This window comes from Alosa alosa, chromosome 17 (genome assembly GCF_017589495.1).
Source record: "Alosa alosa isolate M-15738 ecotype Scorff River chromosome 17, AALO_Geno_1.1, whole genome shotgun sequence".
Lineage (NCBI taxonomy): Eukaryota > Metazoa > Chordata > Actinopteri > Clupeiformes > Clupeidae > Alosa > Alosa alosa.
In genome coordinates, this window is record NC_063205.1 from 29,689,950 (window position 1) to 29,713,533 (window position 23,584).

The 23,584-nt window shown below is 45.2% G+C and overlaps 2 protein-coding genes across 4 annotated transcripts in view; both read right to left on the reverse strand.

Moving 5' to 3' along the window:
• Positions 1–3,211: 3,211 nt before the first annotated feature.
• On the reverse strand, positions 3,212–13,670 carry si:cabz01066312.1 (kinesin-like protein KIF21A; the record flags this gene model as incomplete). Its single annotated transcript, XM_048267622.1, has 8 exons — positions 3,212–6,080; positions 6,181–6,380; positions 6,611–6,781; positions 10,957–11,074; positions 11,963–12,127; positions 12,250–12,424; positions 12,666–12,802; positions 13,564–13,670. Coding segments are annotated over 8 exons (1,131 nt in total), but the record flags the coding sequence as incomplete, so codon positions are not given.
• A 1,029-nt stretch (positions 13,671–14,699) lies between these two features.
• LOC125310282 (kinesin-like protein KIF21A) overlaps positions 14,700–23,584 on the reverse strand; it is a 50,622-nt gene continuing 41,737 nt past the window's right edge. For 2 of the 3 annotated variants that reach the window (XM_048267561.1, XM_048267558.1), the window contains 9 exons: positions 22,911–23,062; positions 22,692–22,836; positions 22,162–22,356; positions 20,939–21,040; positions 17,646–17,811; positions 17,100–17,120; positions 15,570–15,627; positions 15,185–15,236; positions 14,700–15,008 (listed from right to left, as the gene is read on the reverse strand). In XM_048267561.1, coding sequence (XP_048123518.1) covers positions 14,715–15,008; positions 15,185–15,236; positions 15,570–15,627; positions 17,100–17,120; positions 17,646–17,811; positions 20,939–21,040; positions 22,162–22,356; positions 22,692–22,836; positions 22,911–23,062 — 1,185 coding nt within the window. In that variant the 3' untranslated portion in view covers positions 14,700–14,714. The remainder of the gene's footprint in view (positions 15,009–15,184; positions 15,237–15,569; positions 15,628–17,099; positions 17,121–17,645; positions 17,812–20,938; positions 21,041–22,161; positions 22,357–22,691; positions 22,837–22,910; positions 23,063–23,584) is intronic. The other variant, XM_048267559.1, reaches the window with a different exon arrangement.

Genomic DNA, 23,584 nt, shown 5'->3' on the forward strand with positions numbered 1-23,584 from the left:
ATATATATATATATCTATCTATCTATATCTATCTCTATCTCTTTATCTATCTATCTATCTCTCTCTCTCCCTCTCTTTCTCTGTGTCAGTCTCCCAGAGTGAGATAGTGTAATTAAACACGGCCTGTGATTGCATTATGAAGCAGACATCTCAGAGGAGACACACGCACACACACGAGCGCGCACACACACACACACACACACATACATATTCATCAGTAATAGGCAGCTCCTATAAACAGTTGCTTGTCTCATCTGACGCACGCACATGCACATTTGATCACTCTTAGGAGTTGCCTGTTGTCTTGTACACACACACACACTGCATACACAGGGGAGAAGTTTCTTCATATCATTATACCATCTCCCATTCTCCCTGTCTACACAAACGCGTGCACACACACACACACATACACTCATACTTATACACACACCAGAGCAGAGAGAAGTTTCTTCATATTATCTCCCATTCTCTATGCCTCCTCACACACACACACACACACACACACACACATACACACATGCACACATTTCAGCACTTGTAAACAGTTGGTTGCTGCCTTGTCGACACACACACACCAGAGAGAAGTTGTTTCATATAATTATACCATCTCCCATTCTCCCATCTCTCTGCCTCCTCTCTCTCTCTCTCACACACACACACATATACACACATACATATATATTAGAGAAAAGTTTGTTCATGTTATAATGTCTCACATCGCTGCCTCCTCAAAGCCTAATCTATTGCTCTGCTTGAATATAGATGTAGCTCTGTGTGTGTGTGTGAGAGAGAGAGAGAGGGAGAAAAGATAATTTGCAGACAATGCTCTAATATTCACATTGTTGCTCCTTCAGAAAAAGGCATATCTCTAGTTGATATGACAAAATTAGCATAAAATTGTGAAAAGAAAAGGCTTTAGAAACACATTTCCTATTTTGAATTTGTGCAGATTTCTGATATACAGGCACCAGCTGTGCAGGATATTGCATCACAATTAGTGTGTGTGTGTGTGTGTATGCATGTGTGTGTGTGCGTGTGTGTGGAGTCATCTTGCAGAGGAGTTAAGTAGAGTTGAGTTGTGTGAGCGTGGCAGATCAATATCAGGCTGTGATGATGACGAAGTGGTTGAGCACACAGTGGAAGAGTTTAGCAAGTTTAGCATGATAAAAGGGGAAACTTTGGATGTGTGTGTTCTCCATGCAGGCTCCACACTACTAGTGTTTGTGTGTGCGTGTGTGTATGGCATGATGCCAACAGACTTCGGTGTTGAGGGTGTGTGTGTGTGTGTGTGAGTGAGTGTGTGTGAGGCAGAGTTCTCTACTCTCTGTGTGGTGCCCAATTGTCTCTCTTATGCATCTGTGTGTGTGTGTGGCGTCTGGTAGTCCATCTGCTGTGCCGGTGTATTTCTGCCAGCTGGTCCATCAGGCTCTCTGGAAACCACTGAAGCAGGAGCACAACTCCAGACCCCAGAGAGAGTGACCTTACATGTCCCCCAACACACACACACACCTCTTCTCACTCTCCCTCACTGTGTGTGTGTGTTTCTGTTTGCCTGATTGCCCCCCTGATGTCCTTATAATGTTTGTGTTGATGTGCATCTGATATTTTCTGACTACCTTTCTCTCAGCGTGGTCGTCCTGGCCTGACACTGAACCCTTTTCCATTGCATCTCCGTTTCTTGAGCTACAGATGGCTCCACACACACACACACACAAGACCCAAGTGAGAAAGTGTGTGTGTGTGGTGTGTGTATGTATGTACATGTACACATACATGTGTGCCACATGTGCCACCTACCTCAAGAAACTGTGTGTGCGTGCGTGTGTCTTGTGCGTGCGTGTGCCTGCGTCTGCTTTTCTAAAGCACTTGTAAGCTACTGATCTCCAGCACAGTGTCATAGCTGTGGATTTCTCCTTCAAAACACAACCATCAAAGCCTTTCATTTCAATTCTCACCAAGCAGCTCAGTCTAAACCCGCACTAGACTCCTTACTGCGCTCTGCCTTTATCAGTCTCTTCATTTTGTGTGTGTGTGTGTGTGTGTGTGTGTATGAAGGCAGCTCAGTCTAAAGCCGCACTAGACTCCTCACTGCGCTCTAACTGCACTCTACCTTCATCAATTTCCTCATACTCCCTTCATTTTGTGTGTGTGTGTATGAAGGCTGTATGAAAGAGTGATCATTTGGAGCGGACTGTGTTGCTTGTGAAGGCTGCAGCACACACACACACACACACATAAAGGCTGAGTAATCAGTGGATTATGCATTATGTGCTCTTCCACAAGTCCGCCCAGGCCTTTGGGACGTACGGGATAAATGGATAAACTGATCACGGTCCACTGTGCTCTGCCCTGCCCTGAATGACCGAGCCGCTGTCTCGTGCTCCCGACAATCCTCATTACTTACGGTGCCAAGCCCGGAGTAGCATCGCCATCTTTTATGATGCCAGTAATGGACATAGTTATATTCCCATTCACATCCATTCCTATTTGTTTCAAGTTTGATAACTGTGACCTTTGTCTGATCCTCAGGCTGTAAGTGTGTGTGTGTGAATAGACACAGCTGACATATGACTTAGTTTCCTTTTATTGGGATCCTTCAGGCAGTAATTATGGCTTTCAAATGAATGTGACCCGAGGCAGCACTTCTGCTATGATGTGCATCCTTCTGCTTTATAATATAATACCTTAAATATTGTCTGTGTGACAGATAACAGCTGTGGATAGGTTTTGTATTCTAATGTACGACTTTGAAGACAAATCAAAGCTTGTTCAGAATCAGCTCTCATCAGTAACACAGGTCTCTGTCTCCACCTAGTGGAGATAAAGAGACAGTACAACTCCTGCTAAAACTGGATTTGTCCTGTGCCAGAGATTTAATGTACAACCAACCATACTTTATATAGATTTAACGATATTTATAATACAACCATGCTTTATATTGATATAAATATATTTATAATGAAAATAGGAGATGTGTCCATAAGACTAACTGTGATACTCAATTAGATAAAAACACAGATCAGTATGGACAATCAAAACTCTGACATACACACACTGAGACTGTTATGATATAAAACACTGCTTGCCAGACAGACTTTCGTTCGACAGATGATTCTTTATTTTATTCTGCATCTGACATTGAAAGAACCTACTGGAATTTTCTTAGCTGTACAAGAGACAGACAAACAAACAAACAAAACAAACAAACTAAACAAAACAAACAGATTTATTTACAGATGTCTTTGAACAAACAAACCGAGTAGAAAAGATTAAATCAAGAGTTCAATCCTGTTCAGAGAAAAGAGCAAACACACAACTTGATATATCCCCTTGCCCACCACCACCACCACACACAGGTAACAGCTTTACTGCCTATTGAGCCTTTTTGTCTACAGTAGTCTACTGGTCCAGTTGAGTATTGGGGTTACAGAGGGGAGGGGGGAGCAGCAGTGTTATTGAGATGGCCAGCCTTGAGTCCTCACACTGCTTAAAGCCACAATGGGTAGAGTTATTATACTGAATTATTATACTGAGATGGCCAGCCTTGAGTCCTCACACTGCTTAAAGCCACAATGGGTAGAGTTATTATACTGAGATGGCCAGCCTTGAGTCCTCACACTGCTTAAAGCCACAATGGGTAGAGTTATTACAAAGTCCCTCCACTCGGCGGCCATATAGCAACGCTTTTTGGGCACTCATCGGGCATCCTATTCAGCAGAAATGCGCGTGTGCAAGGCTTCACGACACCAATCTTGCTCCAGCGGCAAGTTCACAACAAATGATTGGGAAGATGTATTCACAACTCACCACATGATTACATTGAGCCAATCACATGTCGACGCTTTGCCGAGGAAGGGGTGGGATATGTGTAGACAACGGTTACAAACTAACCCCATGCATTTCTATGGAGGATTTTTTGAGTGCTGTGTCTCCTCATTAGAAAGTCTCTGGTTATTATACTGAGATGGCCAGCCTTGAGTCCTCACACTGCTTAAAGCCAAAATGGGTAGAGTTATTATACTGAGTTATTATACTGTGAAAAAACCCTTCCTCCCTTAAAGCCACAATAGGTAGGATTTCACTGAAGAAATGCATTACATATAGCACTTCATGAAGGGAGTCTGGGTACTCTCCATTAGGAAATGTTTACAACCCTAGCATCGTAATGGGTGTAGACATTGCGTTACCTTTGAAATCATTGGTCCAGTCTAACCAATCACATTGATCAGGGATTCCTAACGTTACATCCTACCTTGTCTAACCTTTACAAACTGATAATAAACCGCATTGGTAGTCAAGAAACAATCCATTTATTTACCTTTGCTGTATAAATGTACACATTCTTCCAACTGCATTTTTTTATGTTAGCAGACTTTGCTGCGTTGTTAAATTTGGAAACTAACGTCATCCCCTCTTGTCGCTGATTGGCCCGTCATCCTAGTGGCTGAGGGGAACGTAAACGCATTGAGCCAATCTAGTCACAGTAGTCAGTACCCTGGAAAATCCAGAGTTCTCGCAAGAGCACAATTTGAATACTTTTGCCACTTGTATCGCGGGGAACCAATCACATCGGTGTATCTGATATAGGCGGGCCAAAGGCGAGCTAAACAGATGACAGTCGTAGTGTTATCCAATTGTGTTGAAGTCCGGAATCAGTCAGTAAACATTGGTCGTATAGTCTTATCCAATTGCGTGCAGTGAGATTTTCAAATGCACACTTGGTGCCGCCCCTTAAATTGGGCCATGACATTATTCGTGGCCAGAGCCTTAATCTTTCTAGATTACCAGGGTCTGGAATCTCCAGGCTAAGTGGTCAGTGTTTTAGTGAAGAGATGCTAGATGCTGAGACACTAAATTAATTATTCTTTATCAAAACAAAAATAGAAAACTGTATGAGACACTTCTTCTGGTTTGAATGATAGTAAACCTCAAATAACCTATAAATAGATCCCTTCTGAGCATACTTCCCATCTTTACTGTTAGTGAGGTTCCCCTTTCACTGTATAGCACTTTGGTAAGGCGACATATAAATTGCAAGTTGTTGTTGTTCACTAGTTGCTGCCTGTTGCCTCCCCTCATGCTAAATATTGTTAACTAAAAGCACTCTATATAGACACTAATCGTTGTGTAGTGCGTTTAGTAAAGCGCCATATAAACGCTAATCGTTGTATAGTGCTTTAATAAAGCGCTATATAAAATGCAAGTTGTGGTTGTTTACTAGTAGCTGCTTGTTGCTTCCCCTCATGCTAATTGTTGTATAGTGCTTTAGTAAATGCCATATAAAATGCAAGTTGTTGTTGTTTACTAGTTGCTGCCTGTTGCCCTACACCCCCCCCCCCCCATGCTAATCGACTCCAACCCAGATCTGACTCCTAACCATCTTTATGCAGGAAAAGATTTGAAGAGACAGAGGGAGTTCAGTACAGAGGCACAGTCACAAGAGTGTTTGGTCAGAGGACAGCAGAGACACGGATGCATTTGTTGTGGTGTTTGATATAAAGAGCTGCTTAGCCATCTGTCAGTACAAGGAGCTGTTTAACCATGTTTCATCAGGATATGATTTCAAGAGCTGCTTAGCCATCTTTCAGTAGGGTATGATATGAAGAAATGCCCAGTCATTGTTTGTGCTGTATTCTGGGAATAGCCAAGAACCCAAAGACCGCAGACATCATTCTCTCCATTACTTCCTTCATCTTTATGATTCTTCATCTCTCTTGCGTCATAGATGCACATTGGTTCCTTGGCAACCCCATATCAGTAGAAAAGAAATAACTTCTGCCTATAGGCTTGCAAGTTAGTGAACTGCCTATAGCCGTCCCAATTCCTGTCTTTGAGAGAAAGCTAGTTGATTGGGGTGCAGGATTTGGCAAGGTAGCCTGCTGAGGGCATTGAGATAGTCCAATCAACAAAGCAGGAGGGAGAGAGAGAAGAGGAAAGACTGTGCCTTCATTGCACCCCCACACACACACACACACACACACACACACAGTTTGTTGTCCAAAGGGGTTTTTGACCCTCATCAGTGTATTCCGTCTTCCAGAGAGCCCTTCACCTGCCAAATCTTCACTGTTCGGTCCCTGTCACACACAAGGTCACAGGTCACATTCACTTCAATTCACAGATTGATATCACTACTAACTTTACTCAGACTGTGTGTGTATGTGTTTCAATACTCACTCGGAGGCGGTGAAGATGTTCTCAGTGTTTATGGAGATGCTGTTGATGGGCATCTCATGCCCGCGGAGTTCTCCAAGAGGTGCCAACGTCTCAGAGTTCCAGAACTTCAGTAGCCCCGTCCTACACACGCTGACCAATGAGGGGGAGCCAGGAACCAGTGCCAATGCACTTGGCCAATCAGAGTGAGCGGTAGGCACTTGCTGGAGAATGACAGGAAAGAACAGATGGTGAGTAAATGTGTAGACTCAGGTGTTTATGTGACCGGTCTATGTTCTCACCTGTAGCAGGTGTTTGCGGGACAGGTCTATGTTCTCACCTGTAGCAGGTGTTTGTGGGACAGGTCTATGTTCTCACCTGTAGCAGGTGTTTGCGGGACAGGTCTATGTTCTCACCTGTAGCAGGTGTTTGTGGGACAGGTCTATGTTCTCACCTGTAGCAGGTGTTTGCGGGACAGGTCCCATCTCTTGATGCTGTGGTCTCGGGAGCCGCTGAAGAGAATGTCCCCCTGCATCGCCAGTGACTCGATGCCGTCCAGGTGGGCGGGATCAAAGCTGTGACTGGGCGGGACACTCCCCTGGGAGCCCTCCAGAATGTCAAACATCTGACACACAAACAAACAAACAAACATTTCTTTACCAACAAATCTTAGGTACAGACAGACTTGTTTGCGGGTTATTTTGTATACTTTTCAAATTCTGTTCTACCGGATGACTGAATTAAAGCTCCTTCCCCATTCAGAACCACAGGTCTGATCTTTTTTTTTCACCTTAAAGCAGGGGAGTTTTGAACATTTTAACTGAAGATCCTTAACTCTGATCCGCAACAATGTAAGATTCTAAAATTCCATGTTCCAATTCAATGAACCCAGATATTCTTTAGAACGTTCAATTTCCAACATTCCCGTCAATAGACCTCTCCAGAATAAGTCCCGCCTCCGTAACTTCCGTATCCATCCAACTTCCGGTCGTCAAATGTCTATGGGAAATAACATGGCGTTTCGGAAGATCGTACCTGTCAAACTCTGTAGGTGACAAAGAAAAAGCTGGTGGGCCGATTGGCCTACACACTACTGCCATCTAGTTTCCACTGGATTTTTTGATTGTTAGTGCCGTTTAAGTAGTAAACGATTATTAATGCTAACCGGAGCTAGTTCCGATGTAATGCTGGGCGAGGAGGGCGTTAGATCTTGCTCACAACCTAACGTGATGGTCATTTTCACGTGTGATTCATGCGTGGTTTCAGTGGGCTATAAATGTAAATCGTTTGCAAGGTTCAGCCTCTTTTCAACATGACTTAACTTTGGTTTGACTGTGCGAGCTTGTTGGCTGTTATTGAGATATTTGAAAAAGAAATTGCAGACGAAGACATGACGAGATGAGATTTTTTTTCACGAATAACAGATAATGATAAGCAGACTAGGAATCTGAGGCTGAATCGTATTGAGTCGATAGCTTTATTTTGCATGACCTTGATCAGAACAGTAACGTTTTCAGAATGTATTTACAACCTATCAAACATGATGATTTCACGCAGGGTTAGTGCCACCTCCGTAGACAGGCTCTGGTGTCACAAACTCCATTTCGGTGACAAACTATGAAACATTGCCGTTGCTATGCAACCTTGACTGGGGGAGTCGCGGCGTCTGAAACCTGCGCGTTTCAGCCCTGCACACGCCCGGACTCGAACCCGCGAAACAGCAGCACCTCGGATCGGGAGGCGAGCGCGCTAACAATTGAGCCAATAGCCCAGGCTACTGGCTCACATGCCAGCAGCACTCTTTGAGCGCCGGGAGTGAGGTTTACCAACGTTCCACAAGCACAGCTAAGCTAGCTGGCATCCGTTACACTCACCCCCCTAAACCTCACTCCCGATCCGGGTCACGGCACCAATGTAACCTGCGTTGTGTTGAACCTGAGCGATTCAGCCCTGCACACGCCCGACTCGAACCCGCTAAAACAGCAGCACCTCGGATCGAGGCGAAGGCCGCTTAACAATTGAGCCAATAGCCCAGGCTACTGGCTCACATGCCAGCAGCACTCTTGAGGCGTCGGGGAGTGAGGTTTACCAACGTTCCACAAGCACAGCTAAGCTAGCTGGCATCCGTTACACGTGCGTTAGCTTAGTGCTTCTTACTGATTTATTTCTACTTTAACGGCACCAACGATCAAAAAACCCAGTGGAAACTAGATGGCAGAAGTGTGTAGGCCAATCGGCCCACCATTTTTTTTCTACTTCGCCACCTACAGATGTTTTACCGGCATGATATTTCGAAACGCCATGTTATTTCCCATAGACATTCGATGCCCGGAAGTTGGATGGATACGGAAGTTACGGAGTCGGGACTTATTCTGGAGAGGTCTATTAACGTTTTTCATGTGACGTATTCTAGGTTCTATAGCTTTGTTTACATCCACCTGGTAGGCAAGAGACAAGTTGACCCCATTGAACATGAACCCATTGAACATCAGTAAGTATATATACTTATACTTACTGAACATCGTTGTCTGCAGCTGCCTCTCAGTAGGCTACATCTCTGTATTTCAGCAATGTCATCATTTCAGGCATCAATAAAGGTGATGATGAAACGTTATCCCATTGTTCAATATTTGATAGCCTGTCACAGGAACGTTATTTCGCTAAAATCGCCCTGATTCGGTGCATTGATCTGTACCGATAACGTTACGGGAGAACCTGCATGTAGCCTAATGGTAGCCTAACTTTTTTATCTGTTCAAAACTCGGTTTACACAAAGACGATAGACTTTCTTATAAGCTGTGAAATTTGGCCAGAAAGGAATATGTCTTCCCTCTGAAAGTTGACACAAAATCAAACAATATTTGATAATTTAACTTCAACTGAACAGCAGACGTTAAAACGGTAGCCTACAGTTATAGCCAGCGTCAGTCAGCATCATGTAACATTAACTGCGTTTAAAGTCATGAATCCTGTAACATATTATATATGTAACATATATATATATATATAACAGCGATGGCTTATTCGAAGACTATCTGCATGGATATATAACTACCCAGAAAAACTCAGAATGTGAGTGATAAAGTTCATTAATTGTATGAAACGTTTTATTAGTTATCCATTGCAGCATCGGCTATATTAGGCTGTTATGCTAGCTCAGCTGTTAAATATGCTGTTATTTTGGTCATGTGGACTTGATTAAACGGGTGAAGATAATTAATAAATTGCTTCTTTCTTACATGACTGAAGCCTAGGTTCAACAGTGGCGTTTGAGGTTGCTGTGTTAAGTTGTTGTGTGTGATCGCTAAACAATTCATAGGATCAAATTGTTTTATTTTGACATACGGGAGTTAGCCTAACTGACCTGTAGGCTATAGCACATAAGCCTATTCTATATTCATTTATTAGCATTTGTTGTGATTATATAATCAAATGACACTCATGATAACTTGAAATAGAAGGACAAAAGATAGGTGATTGATGTCCACAAGCACGAATTTCACGAGACAAATTTAGAACAAACTGTTCCGGTAAAAACATTCTTGCCATGTTTAAAATGCTGCACTTTTTCATAGTCTATCTTTGGCAATTCATTTTTGGATGACTGTAGATAGTGGTATTTTAGCCTACGTCTTCGTAGACAGTAGCCTAGGCTACACCATTAGGCCATGTTGAGAATAAAAGACTTTACAGCTGCTAACGATCATCCTCCACAACCATGATGATAGGTAGGCTAAACGGTCGTTCGTCGCCTTTTTGCTTCTTATTGTAAAACCAACTGTTAGGGCCTACACAAGTGGTCGGCATCCCTGTCAATATTTGATATTAAAATTTCAATTTTGAAGCCATTTGTAAATATGTGTAGCCTATGCAACTCGACTGTTGTAGGCTTGCCTACCACTCTGCAGTGCCTTGCCTACCATTCTTGCCTACCACTCTAGTTGTAAACAAACGGTGACGTAACATTAGAACGGAGGTGCAAAACCTTAAAGGTGCGATTTGTAGGATTGTTACCGAACGTTCTGTAGGCCAAAATCAAAACACTAGTGAACGTTCTCAAGACTACCAGACGCGAGCCTCTTCTGGGTTGCCAGATGTAATGAAGACTTAGCTAACGTTAGTTGACCTGCAGCTGCTTTAACGTTTTTCCAACCATGACCCAGCTACACATTACGGAAACAGTGAAAACAAAAAATACCTCTCTAACCAACGTAACATATTTAGCTTTAGTTAGCGATGCAGATGAAGTTTAGCCTAGGCTACCTGTTGTGGAGAAATATGGCCAGCTCTGCGTCAGACTTAATATTCTTCGTTTGACGAAGATGTCACCATCTCAGGAAGCTCCTCCGATGTCCACTTAATTTGTTTCTTGTTTTAAGGTTCGTTCAGCATGATGCGTACTCAGATTAGCTGCAGGTCAACTAACGTTAGCTAAGAGGCTCGCGTCTGGTTGAGAACGTTCAGTGTTTTGATTTTTCTACAAATCGCTCCTTTAAAGAATTCACTCCTCAACAGGTTGAAGGTGCTCTAAGCGATGACACATGTTTTTTAGGCTAAAACATTTTATGTCACTTACTGCTAACCAACCACTAGCTGTCTGTGTCCCGAATACATTGTAAAAAAACGCAGCCCAGGCTCCAAAGGCAACAAAAACAACCTGGGCAAACCTAGCCCATAAAAACATAAACTGTTCCAGCAAATCACAGAAGAGATGCGCGTTTAGGAGAGTTTCAATTACGGGAGCAGCACGGGAGGGAGGGAGGGGGAGGAAGTAGCAAGCTACAAGCTCTGTTTTGTCACCTTGATTTTGTGGTCCTTGGAGCCGGTGATGACCACGTCCTGACCGTTCCCTGTCTGGTCCACTGTCAGGCACGTGACCGGTCCGTGGTGACCAGTTAGCTTCCCAGTAGACACAAACCTGCGGAGAGACAGGAGACACAAACACTGGTCAATATCCATGTGTTAGTCCTGGCTTATTAGACATTCTCTGGTTCAGTTTAGGTCTGCACGATACCGAAGTGTGACGTTCCGTTTCCATGATGGCAGTGTCACTGGATCTAGACAAACTTTCGAAGTGGCTTCAATAGTATTGAATGTAGACATGTGGCATCATTTCTAGTTACCATAATACATTGTTTTAAATGTAGGCTATATTTAAACATGTTTTACATGTTAGGCAGCAGCTTAGCCACATAACACGCATTCCCTGGCAGGTGTAATAGAAAGAAACAAAATCCCAGTGGACATTTTACGTCTTCTCAAAGACTGGTGGCTGTTAAGAGTGACGTTTTTTGACTCAAAAATAAAGTCAAGACACGTCCATGAATTTAAGCATTTTTAACCGCAGGCTGTGAAGTTAAATGCTAGTCTGTTTTACGGAGGAAAGCCATGCTAAAACAACACACTCTAATCACGAATTTGATTGTGTTGGTATGAATATATGTTGTACTATGTGATTCCTACAGTGTAAAAAAAACGTACTGACGTCTTAGAAACATTGTAAAAATATTTAAATAGATTAAGAAAGCCACCTCCATGGTTAGATTGGTTTGTTTAGATCCAGTGAAATTGCTGCCTTGACAACGCTACGTCATGGCTTCGGTACTCTATTGCAGCCTTTGTGATTGGCTAATTGCATTTGCTCAAATTGCATCGATTGTGCAGCCCTAGTTAAGTTCACAGATACTGGAACAGTTCTGATTTGTGTTTGAGTGAGTGAGAGAGTCAGTGTGTTTACAATGACATTCTCTGTGTGTGCGTGTGTGTGTGTGTGTGTGTGTGTGTGTGTGTGTGTGTGTGTATTCACCTCCTGAGGTCCCACATGCGTACGGAGTTCCCCGCAGCTGCGTACAGGAAGGTCCCGGTCGGGTTGAGTGCGATCTGGTTGATCTGGTTCTCACCAGGCGGAATGGTCACACCACGGTTGCCCAGGGCAGCACAGCTGTCGCCGGGGGTAACCTGGCCAGAGGAGCTGAGACACACACAACCAGTAAACACACACAACAAGGTGCTTGGTGGATGCTCTAAAGGTTTATGTAGGCAGTAGAGCCAGTAAGTACCTTGGCCCTGTGTGTGTGTGTGTGTTAGACTCACGTGAGCGTGCGTATGCACTTGGCGGAGTCGCGGATGTCCCACACTTTGATGTAGGCGGTGGACACGGTGAACACCAGGCTGGACGAGTATCTCACTGACACCACGCTGCTCGGGTGGTCGCCTAGCGACATGATCTCCTGCCCCGTCACCAGATTCCACACCTTACACGTACGGTCTGGGCGGAGGTCAAAGGTCAACCGAGTCACAGCAGAAGGCACCAATGTGAAATGTTCTGACTTAGGACACTTTAAGAGTACTCTAGTGCACTTTAGGAATCCTCTAGTGCACTTTAGGAGTACTCTTAGTGCACTTTAGGAGAACTCTTAGTGATAATATAAAATGTTCTGTGAATATGGGCCCAGTACTTCAAATGAATGTAAGCACTGGCTGTGGGACTAAGTACAGAGTGTCCTCACCCTTTGAGCCTGTGAAGAGCAGGTCATCCGTGGCGTCCACACACAGCAGTGCTTTGGAATGTCCCTCGGCCACGTGCACACACTGCAGCTTGGCCCCCCGCGCCTCCCTGCCACCCTGCACCGGGTTGATCACCCCCCTGTGGACGGCAGGACACACTGCAGTGCACCGACTCCAACAAACTCCATCAGCCACTGATCTACCAGCTATTCGCTAATGCCTTCAGGCTAGCAACGTCTACACAGCGCCAATAGCAAGCAGCCAGCTAGCATGCTAACTTTCATTTGTACTGAGGGCATGGCTCTTATAGGCTTTCAGAGTATATCGAGGTGTTCATTAGTGTTATGTACCAGTCCGACAGTGTGTTTTGATCCACACAGTAGAACCTCGTTTCCCCACTTTTCTAAGCAACTGCTCATGTATGAACCAGAACCACTGAGCAATTGTACTGATGTGTACAAGCTTGACACTGACTGTGGAAACACACCGGTTCGTGTGATAATACACCATTTTTTTTACTTCTTTCAACTAGCCAGGTGATCTATTTTACATGCATGTCAGCTGTGAATAAGTAAATACTGTTGTGTGTGTGTGTGTGTGTGTGTGTGTATGATTAATGTGATTATACACTGTTTATTGCTTCTTTCCCCCAACTAGGCAATTTATTTTGCATGCATGTCAGCTGTAAAGGGTAAATACTTTTTGTGTGTGTATGCGTGCATGTGTGTTTTTGGGTGCTTGTGCATGCAGGTCCTTCAGCCTAGTGGTAACTGCACTCAGGCCCAAGACAGGAACAAAGAATGAAGTGTGGGAAAGTGAAGAAGGGGAGGGGAGGAGGGGAGGAGGAGGGAGAAGAGAAGAGAAGAAAAAAAGCAGGATGTGTGAAAGATAAAGGGATACCTTTGACACTCTAAACCTGCAGAGTCGTCTGGCCTACAACAAAACACACAAACACACAATTTACTAGAGGAAAGACAAGACACACAATCCAAAACGGCACAGACAGGTCACTCTACTAGGATAGAGGAGAGAAGACAGACTGGACCACTTTGGAACAGAAAGGGTTTAGACAGGTCACTTTACCGAAGGATAGAGGGGTGAAGAAGGGTTTACTTCTGGCTGTCCTCAGACAGCAGAGACTGTTTGGACTACTACAGAATATAAGACACAGATAAGGAAGTCTCCTGACAGTTCAATTTACTGTAAGGACTCTCTCCCTCCCTCTCTCTCGTTCCTCTTCTCTCTCCCTCTCTCGTTCCTCTTCTATCTCCCTCTCTCTCGTTCCTCTTCTATCTCCCTCTCTATCGTTCCTCTTCTATCTCGCTTTCTCCCTCCATCTCCCTCTCTATCGCTCCTCTTCTATCTCCCTCTCTATCGCTCCTCTTCTATCTCCCTCTCTATCGCTCCTCTTCTATCTCCCTCTCTATCGCTCCTCTTCTATCTCCCTCTCTATCGCTCCTCTTCTATCTCCCTCTCTATCGTTCCTCTTCTATCTCCCTCTCTATCGCTCCTCTTCTATCTCCCTCTCTATCGCTCCTCTTCTATCTCCCTCTCTATCGTTCCTCTTCTATCTCCCTCTCTATCGCTCCTCTTCTATCTCCCTCTCTATCGTTCCTCTTCTATCTCCCTCTCTATCGTTCCTCTTCTATCTCCCTCTCTATCGCTCCTCTTCTATCTCCCTCTCTATCGTTCCTCTTCTATCTCCCTCTCTATCGCTCCTCTTCTATCTCCCTCTCTATCGCTCCTCTTCTATCTCCCTCTCTATCGCTCCTCTTCTATCTCCCTCTCTATCGCTCCTCTTCTATCTCCCTCTCTATCGCTCCTCTTCTATCTCCCGCTTTCATCCTACTGATCTTTAACTAATTGCCGAGCCAGTCTCACTGGAGCTACTCAGGATTAAGTGCCCTCCTCAAGGGCACAACAGAGGCAGCTGGGCAATAGAACCCCTGACTTCCAGGTTACTGCCCCAACAGACTCAATCAGCCCCAGCCCACCCCACCTTAGGATCAGCGTTGACTAAGTGTATTTGACTAAATGTACCCACAGACTCCTCAACCCCACAGTATGGTGACCCTTGACCCCCACAGTACGGTGACCTTCGACTCCCCCAGTACGGTGACTCTCGACCCCCCCAGTATGGTGATGGTGACCCCTGGCCCCAGGACGTACATGGCTCTGGAGGTGAGGGCGGAGGGGGAGACGGCGGCGTCTCTGTCCCCCAGGAGATGCGCTCCCTCTGGGCTCTCCACCACCGGCAGCAGGGGAGGCGTGAAGTCCTCCGGCGGGGCGTCGGGACATGGGTCGGCGTACAGCAGCTCCATCTGAGTGGTGGTCCTCCGGCGGGCCTGAGTCAAAGGTCAAAGGTCGCAGGTCAGTAATAATACACATTTAAAATGCATACACATATGCTGGTGTGTGTATCACAACACTCAAACACATGTGTGCACACACACACACACACACTCAAACACACGTGCGCACACACACACACACACACACAGTCTCTCTCAATGTGCTGTACCTTCCTGGGTTTGGCTTCTCCACAGAGCTTCATCAGGTCTGATGCCAAAGAGCTGTAGAACACAACACAGGTGTCACATACACACATACACAACACAGGTGTCACACACACAGCTAAACACATGGCGTGGTGTCGGTGTGTTTGTACATTATGCCACTACACAGGTGTCACACACACACATACAACACAGGTGTCACACACAGCTAAACACATGGTGTGGTGTAGGTATGTTTGTATATTATGGCACAATGGATTACATATGTGTGTGTGTGCATGCGTGGGTGCGCTTGTGTGTGTGTGTGTGTAGTTTAGCGTGTGGGATTGTGCATGCTTATTATATGTGTATGTGTGTGTGTGCGCGCGTGCGTGGGTGTGTGTTGCATACCTGCCCTCAGTAGCTGGGCTCTGGGCTGACTCATCACTACTGCTCTCGTCTCCATTTTCTGGCCAATCAGAAAAAGACAGACAAGTCACTCTACGCTAAACCTCTCTCTCTCTCACACACACACCACCCCAACCACCCTCTCTCTCTCTCTCTCCCTTTCTCATTCACTCACTCACTCACTCACACACACACACAGACACAGACACACAGACACTAGTACGGTAGTTTAAATGTGTCAGTCTCGATGTTGAAGTTACAAAGTGAGTTGGTGACTAGTATCAGTGTGCCATGCACTGCCTGCAGTGGACTCATTGCATGTCAGTGTCTCTGAATTCAACAGAACCAGAGAAGCAGAGGTCAAAGTTCACAGGTGAGGTTGTCAGTAGGTGAGAGGTCAAAGTGTCATAATGCCTCACAGGAAGTGACGTCAAAAGAGCAGAGCGACAGCGCTGGACACTAGAGGTTCGTTATGAAATGTAGTTTTAGAGAGGGCATCTACGTAGAGAAACAAAGCAAGCAAGAAAACTACTAACTAGTATAGTATCACTACTGCAGACTGGTCAGTTGGGTTCATTAGTTTTGAAACAGACTGGTCACCACTGTATTGCCCAGAGGAGGGGTCAGATAACAAACTTGTACAGCAGACATTATCTCCATCACAGATACTGTACTGCCTGCTTGGATACTGAGATAAGACTGCTTGACTGCTAAGACTGCTGACTCCTGTTACCCAGATAAGCCAGTCACCTGTTTTCACGGGGCAGCCTTCTGAATCTGCGCTCTGAAACATGGCTGATCCCTTCACATTTATTTATAATATTCGTGAGGGACCATGTACAATTTTAAACATAAATGTTGCCATTTGATGCGTTGTAACAGAGTTAGCCTTACAGTAATTCCCCCTGGCTGGCAAGGCACAATTAGCCAATTAGACACCAGACAACACTCAACAGTGATGCCTGCTGTTAAACAGAGTGTGACCGTTAGTGTGAGCACAGGACTAGCTCTAGGCTGGACCCTGAGAGGAGAAGTGACTCGTGCCACGCTGTGGAGGGTAAGGGTGTTAGTCTACTACAACAGGGGCCCTCAGCTCTCCTCCTGGATCTCCACGCAGGGCTGCGCGTCTCCCATCCGTCCCTGCTCATTATGACATCTCCACACCAGGGTTATGCTGCGTTCCAGACAACTCGGAAGCCAGAAATTTCCTAATTGCGTGAAAGATAAACTTGGAAATTTATTTTACGAGCTCCTTCTAGAAAAAGAACAATGCAACGCCACTCAAAGTTGGAGTTCCTACTTGTAAACTTGGGGCAAGTCCACCTACCCTGAGTTTAAAGTCGTAAGCGACCTGCGGCCTCTGAGTTGTCTGGAGCGCAACAGTAATTCTGAGTTGTGTTAGGGACAGATGCAAGACCTGCAGAGCAGTGGAGCACCAGGGGCCGGGCTGACTGAGACCTGTTTCTACGGAGACGCATGCACTCAGAGTAGAATTTAGAATGCTGCTGGGGAAGATCAGTTTCTGCTACTCACCTGACTGCACGTTACCTAGTTCTGTTTTAGAATTCAGGGCCACAGAGGAAGGAAAGAGCAACAGAACAAATCTAATCAAAAGAAAGGATTGATTGAAATGGACAAATGATTATCTGTGTGTGTGTGTGTGTGTGTGTGTACGTATTGTAGGGAATGACACCTCGGTCCATGTTGAGGTCTAAATGTAAGTAAGTTAAGGGTCAGAATTGTTTGTGATGGTTGTGTAATGAGTCAGAGTGACTAGAATGAGCTATGATTGGCCAGTCAGGAGACTGGAATGTCTCTGATTGGCTAATCATGAACCACAGGAGTATGAATGTCCAGTTCAAAGACTGGAATGTCTGTGATTGGCTGGACATTTGAAGAGAGGGACCTGTGATTGGATGATTGGTGGGATTGGCTATCCACTGTGATCACTCTGATTGGTGGGATTAACTTAGTGAGGACTCGGTGAGAGCTCTGATTGGTGGGATTAACTTAGTGAGGACCCTGCGAGCGCTCTGATTGGTGGGACTGGCATGGTTAGGACTCTGATTGGTGGCCTACCCTGGAGGGCGTTGCCCAGCAGGGCGTCCAGCTCGGGGTTGAGCTCAGCCTTCTCCTTCAGCATGTGGAAGAGCAGCTGATTCTGAGTAGCGCTGGTGATCTCCGTCTGCTTTAGACGGCCCTCCATCACCTTGATCTGGGACTCCTTCTGCGCCGCCTGCAGACCCTGAGGAAGAGAGAGGACCGCACGTTAGCCTACTATTAGCCCACTAGTGCATCCGCCTGCAGACCCTGAGGAGGAGGGAGACAGGATAGCACGTTAGCCTACTGTTAGCCCACTAGTGCATCCACCTGCAGACCCTGAGGAGGAGGGTGACAGGATAGCACGTTAGCCTACTGTTAGCCCACTAGTGCTAGAGTGATCTCCTTCTGGGCTGCTTGTTGAGGGACGGGGGTGATTATGTCAGAAGCTACTAGTCCAAAGGGCAGTTCGCACCAGGATCGACAACTATACGACAAAAAAGTATTGCTCTAGCTAATGAATGACAAAGTCCACAAATAAACTTTAATGATAACGACATGAAGAACGATATAGTTGGGGAACACTTTCAAAGCAATTTTGAGAATGATAAAAAGCTCACAGCCAATCAGAATGCATCAAATTTTAGACATTGCATTCATCAACACGAGGACAGACTTAATCGTTACAGTCATCCTTGCTGTGAACAGTAAGAGTTGCTCTGCTCCTAATTGTTACAGTCATCCTTGCTGTGGACAGTAAGAGTTGGTCTGCATGGTAGAGCTGACAGTCTGACAATCAATCAATCATTTAGTCAGTCAGTCAGGTTTACATACATGGATTCAGCATAGTCCTGGACCAGAGCTAGTGAGCAGAGCTGAGCGGTGCGTATATCCCGCTCCTCGCTCAGGTGGCTGTTCACTCGGCCGCTCCTCCGCTCAAATTCACGTCAGGCCACTCCGCTCCCCGGCTCCCGCTCCACTTCAAAATCCCGCTCCAGTGAAATCGCTCCACGCTCGCTCCAATTTAAAAGAGGGAGAAATAATCTACAAGCCTAATTGTCACCTTAGAAAACTTAAATCCCAAAGAACTAAGAGAAACGGCAATGTCACTCATAGAACATGTATTGTAAAAGATAGCCTAATGCAGGGGTGGGCAAACTTTTTGGCTCAAGGGCCACATTGGGTTTTTAAAATTGGCGGCGGGCATACAAACCCCACATTTTTTTATAGCGTATAATGTAGTATGAAAAGTATTTATTTTAATTTTAAAATATTACTTGCTTAAAAATACTGCTAATTTTATGCTGTTTAACAAATGTATAAATTGTGCAGTCGCTTTAAGACAGTCGCTTTAATTCACGTTTATTTCTCAAGGATCTTCTGCCTGCTCCGCTATGGCTGTACCTACGGCTGGGTCCTCTCACAGTTTTTAAATGGTCAGTAGTGGGAACTACTGTTGCCTTCATGATTTCCTTTTAACAGTTTCTTATAAGGAGATATCAATGATCGACAATGACAAGCCAGCTGGAACCTGCGGCTCTCTCCCTCATTGAGTGCAGGCCAGCGTTCCCAATTAAATGGATCGCATAATGTTCACGTTAAATCTGCTGCAAAGGAGATAACTAAGAGTTAACTTAGTTTAACATAATGTTCTCTCTATTTAACATGATGTTTTGACATTGACATTGTAAACGTTCTCTAAGGAGAGTGAAAAACAGTTTGCAGTAAAGCTAACCAACGCCGTCTATCGCATGAAAAAATAGCGAGCAGCCTGATAACCAAATGAAATGCTCGGCGGGCCGGATGAAAGTGCTTGGCGGGCCGGATCCGCAGTTTGCCCACCCCTGGCCTAATGCAACACCGACAGTGCAACAACGAACAAGCGGAAGTGGAAATGCATGGATTCCAGTTGCTGCTACTGGAAGAAACTGGAATCCGTGCATTTCCACTGAATTATTTTTGGAATCTGATCCCTTATCATACCTGTTCATTCTTACTTTCGTCATTTCGACTTATCGTGACTAAATTCAAGATGGCTGCAAGCGCTAAACCCATTGAAGATACTGTCTGTATAAATCGTCTTGTAAGTAAACTACCAGTGCTTTTTCAAAGTTCTCAATGTCTCGTTTTAAATGTCAGGGCCCTCGGAAGTCTACCAATGAAATGTGGAGATACATTGAGCCTCGTAAATGGGTGTAAAACAGTGATTTATTAGCATGGCTAGCCGATGCGAAGCACCACTATTGAAAAAAGCTGTTGGTAGCATCGGCTAACTAGCCAGATTTTTGGAGTGCAGGGGACAAGCCGAGATGGGCTATGAGACATACGTTCACACTCGGTATCATGTTTCAATACACTTTAGGTCAATAACACACCGGAATTCTCCTTTAAAGCAGGCCATTCAAATTGCTCATGTTTTCCTTTGCTCTCTGCAGCACACTCATGTTTCCGCGAAATGTGTCTTCTTAAATTCCAAAATAAATCTCACTGGAACAGTGTCACGACATAGGCTAGTTGTTCTTGCTCTACATTGTTTGTATCTAGTTGTTTTGTAGGAATAGTACGCTTGTACAGTAAGCCCTATGACTTTCAATTTCCTTTCTAAAATATTTAGCGACTTCATCCCCAACAAACTCACTGTAACGTCGGCAAGCTGGACTATGTGCTACGGACTCTGGGACAATGCATTCTGGGATACGGGGGAGAACTCTGGGGGTTGTTTGTGTGTGTTAATGCCTTTATTTACTGTTTTAATGTCCGTGTTTTAGTGTAGCGTGTTACCCTTTTAGGTCTTCCTCGTGTGTGATCCTTTTTGTGTGGGGGGCTGTGTCCACCCCTGTATGTGTAGTGTGTGTGTGCGTTTGATCTGCCTAGAGTGTGAGCTTTTAGTGGCCTGTGTCCCTGCTCCTGTTTCTGAATGCTTGGCACTGAACGCCGCCTCAGCACCTAGCTACAGCAACGAATACGTTACATCACTATGGCAAGTGTCTTCATTTTGAAATGTAACGGTCTTAGTTTCATTATGAAGACGTGAGTTCTAGGTGGATTTGGGCATGCCTCAGACTCGTGGTGTGAGCAGTATCGGAGCGAACAGCCTCGCTCCGGTCTCTAAATTAAGAAGCGCTCCGCACTCTAACGAAATTCCATCCGCTCCGCTCCTCGCTCACCAGCTCTGTCCTGGACTAAAAGCTTTTTCATTGAAATTAAATGACCAAGTAGTTTATGTATATGCCACCTAGTGTATATATATATGTGTATGTGTGTGTGTGTGTGTGTGTGTGTGTGTGTGTGAGAGTGAGTGTGTGAGAGTGAGTATGTATGTGTGTGTGTACCTTGTTGATGGCCATGGTCAGGAGATGGTCCAACAGCAGACGTGCTTCAGAGAGGGTGCAGGAGCTGATCACCGCAGAAACATCCACAGTGTCGCCCTCCTCCTGTTGGACACACACACACACACACAGTGAGTTTGCATCATTAACAACAGAAACGTCCACAGCACACACACAGTGAGTTTGCACCATTAACAACAGAAACATCTACAGCACACACACACACACACACACACACAGTGGGTTTGCATAATTAACTCATTGAGTGCCAAAAACGTAATATTACGTTTTTCCTTTCCATGCGTTGAGTGCCAAAAACGTAATACTACGTTTTTAGCTTTTTTTTTTAAATTACGAAACTAGACACTCTAACACACCTTATATGTGATTTTGGGAACTCTGTGATGAATGGAAATGAAATATATAACGATCGAAAACTCATGAAAAAGCACAATCTGGACAAAAAATCTGGAAATTTTATCATAACTCGGTTGCCGCTTTGGGTCGAATCAGTGACGCATGCACGTCAGGTCAAAACTAGGCCATTTTCGTGGGTCTATCACTGTGGCAGTCTCGCCAGGTCTCGCTGATCACTTCCCGGAAAGTTTACACAAGTAAGTAACAGGCAACACTTCATATTATTTCATGAAAGACGTTATATCTCCATTTCTAGAAAAAAAAACAGGGATTTTGATGAAAACTAGCCACTGTTTAGCTTGGGATTTCTGAGGAACAGAGGCGTGTAGAAATTCACGGTTTGCACCCACCGAGAGCTTAAAGTCTCACCTTTTAATCGAGCCATTGTATGTGTTCATAGCTATAACACAGAATATGCTGTGGCTGTACAAAAATCAACATCAACAATGGTCTAGATTGCTGGCACTCTAGGACAAAGCTCCCGAAAACAGCTTGGCATTCAATGAGTTAACAGCAGCACTACATACTGTATGTGTACATAGGCATGTTTACAGCACATATTGGTTCATACATCTTACATTCACATCTGGTTGTGCACTGATTCATTAACATTTACTTTCATTCATTTAGCAGCCACATATATCAAAAGCAACCTGCAGCACAATAAGGTGCATTTTTAAAGGTACATCACTGTGTGCGCTTACTGGGAATCTAAACTGTCACCTTTTCTATACTAGATCCTTACACACACACACACACACAAAAACTCACTTTCGCTCTCTCATACACACACACACACTCTCTCTGACCTTCGCCTCTTCCATCTGCATGATGTTGGCCTGGCATTCGGCGATGCTGTCGTTGATGTAGTCGATGTTGGCGCTGAGGGACTCCAGCTCCTCGCTCAGCGATCCCAACGTCCGGTCCGCGTCTGTTCCCTCCGTGGCGATCTTCTCACGCTTCCGAGACACCTTCTCACGACGCCTGGTAAGGTCCTCCCTTTGCTACGATACATCACAACGAGGCCAGAGAACAGAAAGATCTTGAGAAACTTTAACATAACATGAACACACATACAGACACACACAGGGCTCTTTGTGTGAAAGTCTCTCATCATGAGATCTGGCAGCAGTCTCGCCTCTCGCGCTGCATTAGACGGGTACTGGGGTCACGAGGGGAGGACTGCCACCTTTCACACGCACACACACGCACGCACGCTCATACATATACACACACACACACACACACACACACACACACACAAAGATGGAGGTGTGTAATAGTACTAATACATTTATTGATATTAGTTTCCAAACAAACAAAAGTGATGTTTGTGTACCTTGAGCATGCGGTTCATGTCAGTCTCCATGTTGGTGATGGTCATCCGTTGCATGACGATGTCCGTGATGCGTCGCTCTAGTGACTGCCACTTGGCACGGGCCATTCTGGTGGAGTAAGCCCCGCCCCCTCGCACAGGGTATCGTCTGAGAGGGAGGAGAGACGAGGCATTAGACACACACACACACATATACACACACGCACAGTCCGTTATCAGTACCTGGTGCCGTTGGCAGGTGCAGCTCCAGGAGTGTGTGGTCTGGTCGGGGTGGGCGTGGACCGGTGAGTGATGTCATGAGTGGACTCTGGGAGACTCACCTTGCGCTGCACCTTACCGGAGACTGGCCTCACCTGCCGCCTCAGAGCCGTCACCTGGTGGGGAACGCACAACACACGTTACATTTATACTCATATGCATCACCTGGTGGAGAACGCACGTAACATTTATACTCATATGCATCACCTGGTGGAAAACGCACAACGCACGCTACATTTATACGCAGGCTTCGCAACAATGGAATCAACTGTAAACAAGTTAACTGTCCACGCTATCGCTGTTATAGGGCCAAAGAAAGTTGTACAACAAACTGATCAAGTCGGCTTCTTTTTAAACGGAACCGCTTGTTTCCTTTGCGTGCTATAAAAGCTATGATGACTATGCCTATAGTGGCAACCGGGTGATAAGCGGGATACAAGGTGTCTCCTGTAATACAGAATTAATGGACTTGCCTCTCGCCCTCGTTACATTTATACTCGTATGTTCATCCGGGGGGGATGCATCACCAGCTCACACCAGCTTGAGATGGAGAGTAAGGGAGTCAATTGACCAATTAAACTGTGGGATGATTAGGTGGCTAGATGGACCCTTTGCAGGTGTCATGGGATGTTTTATAG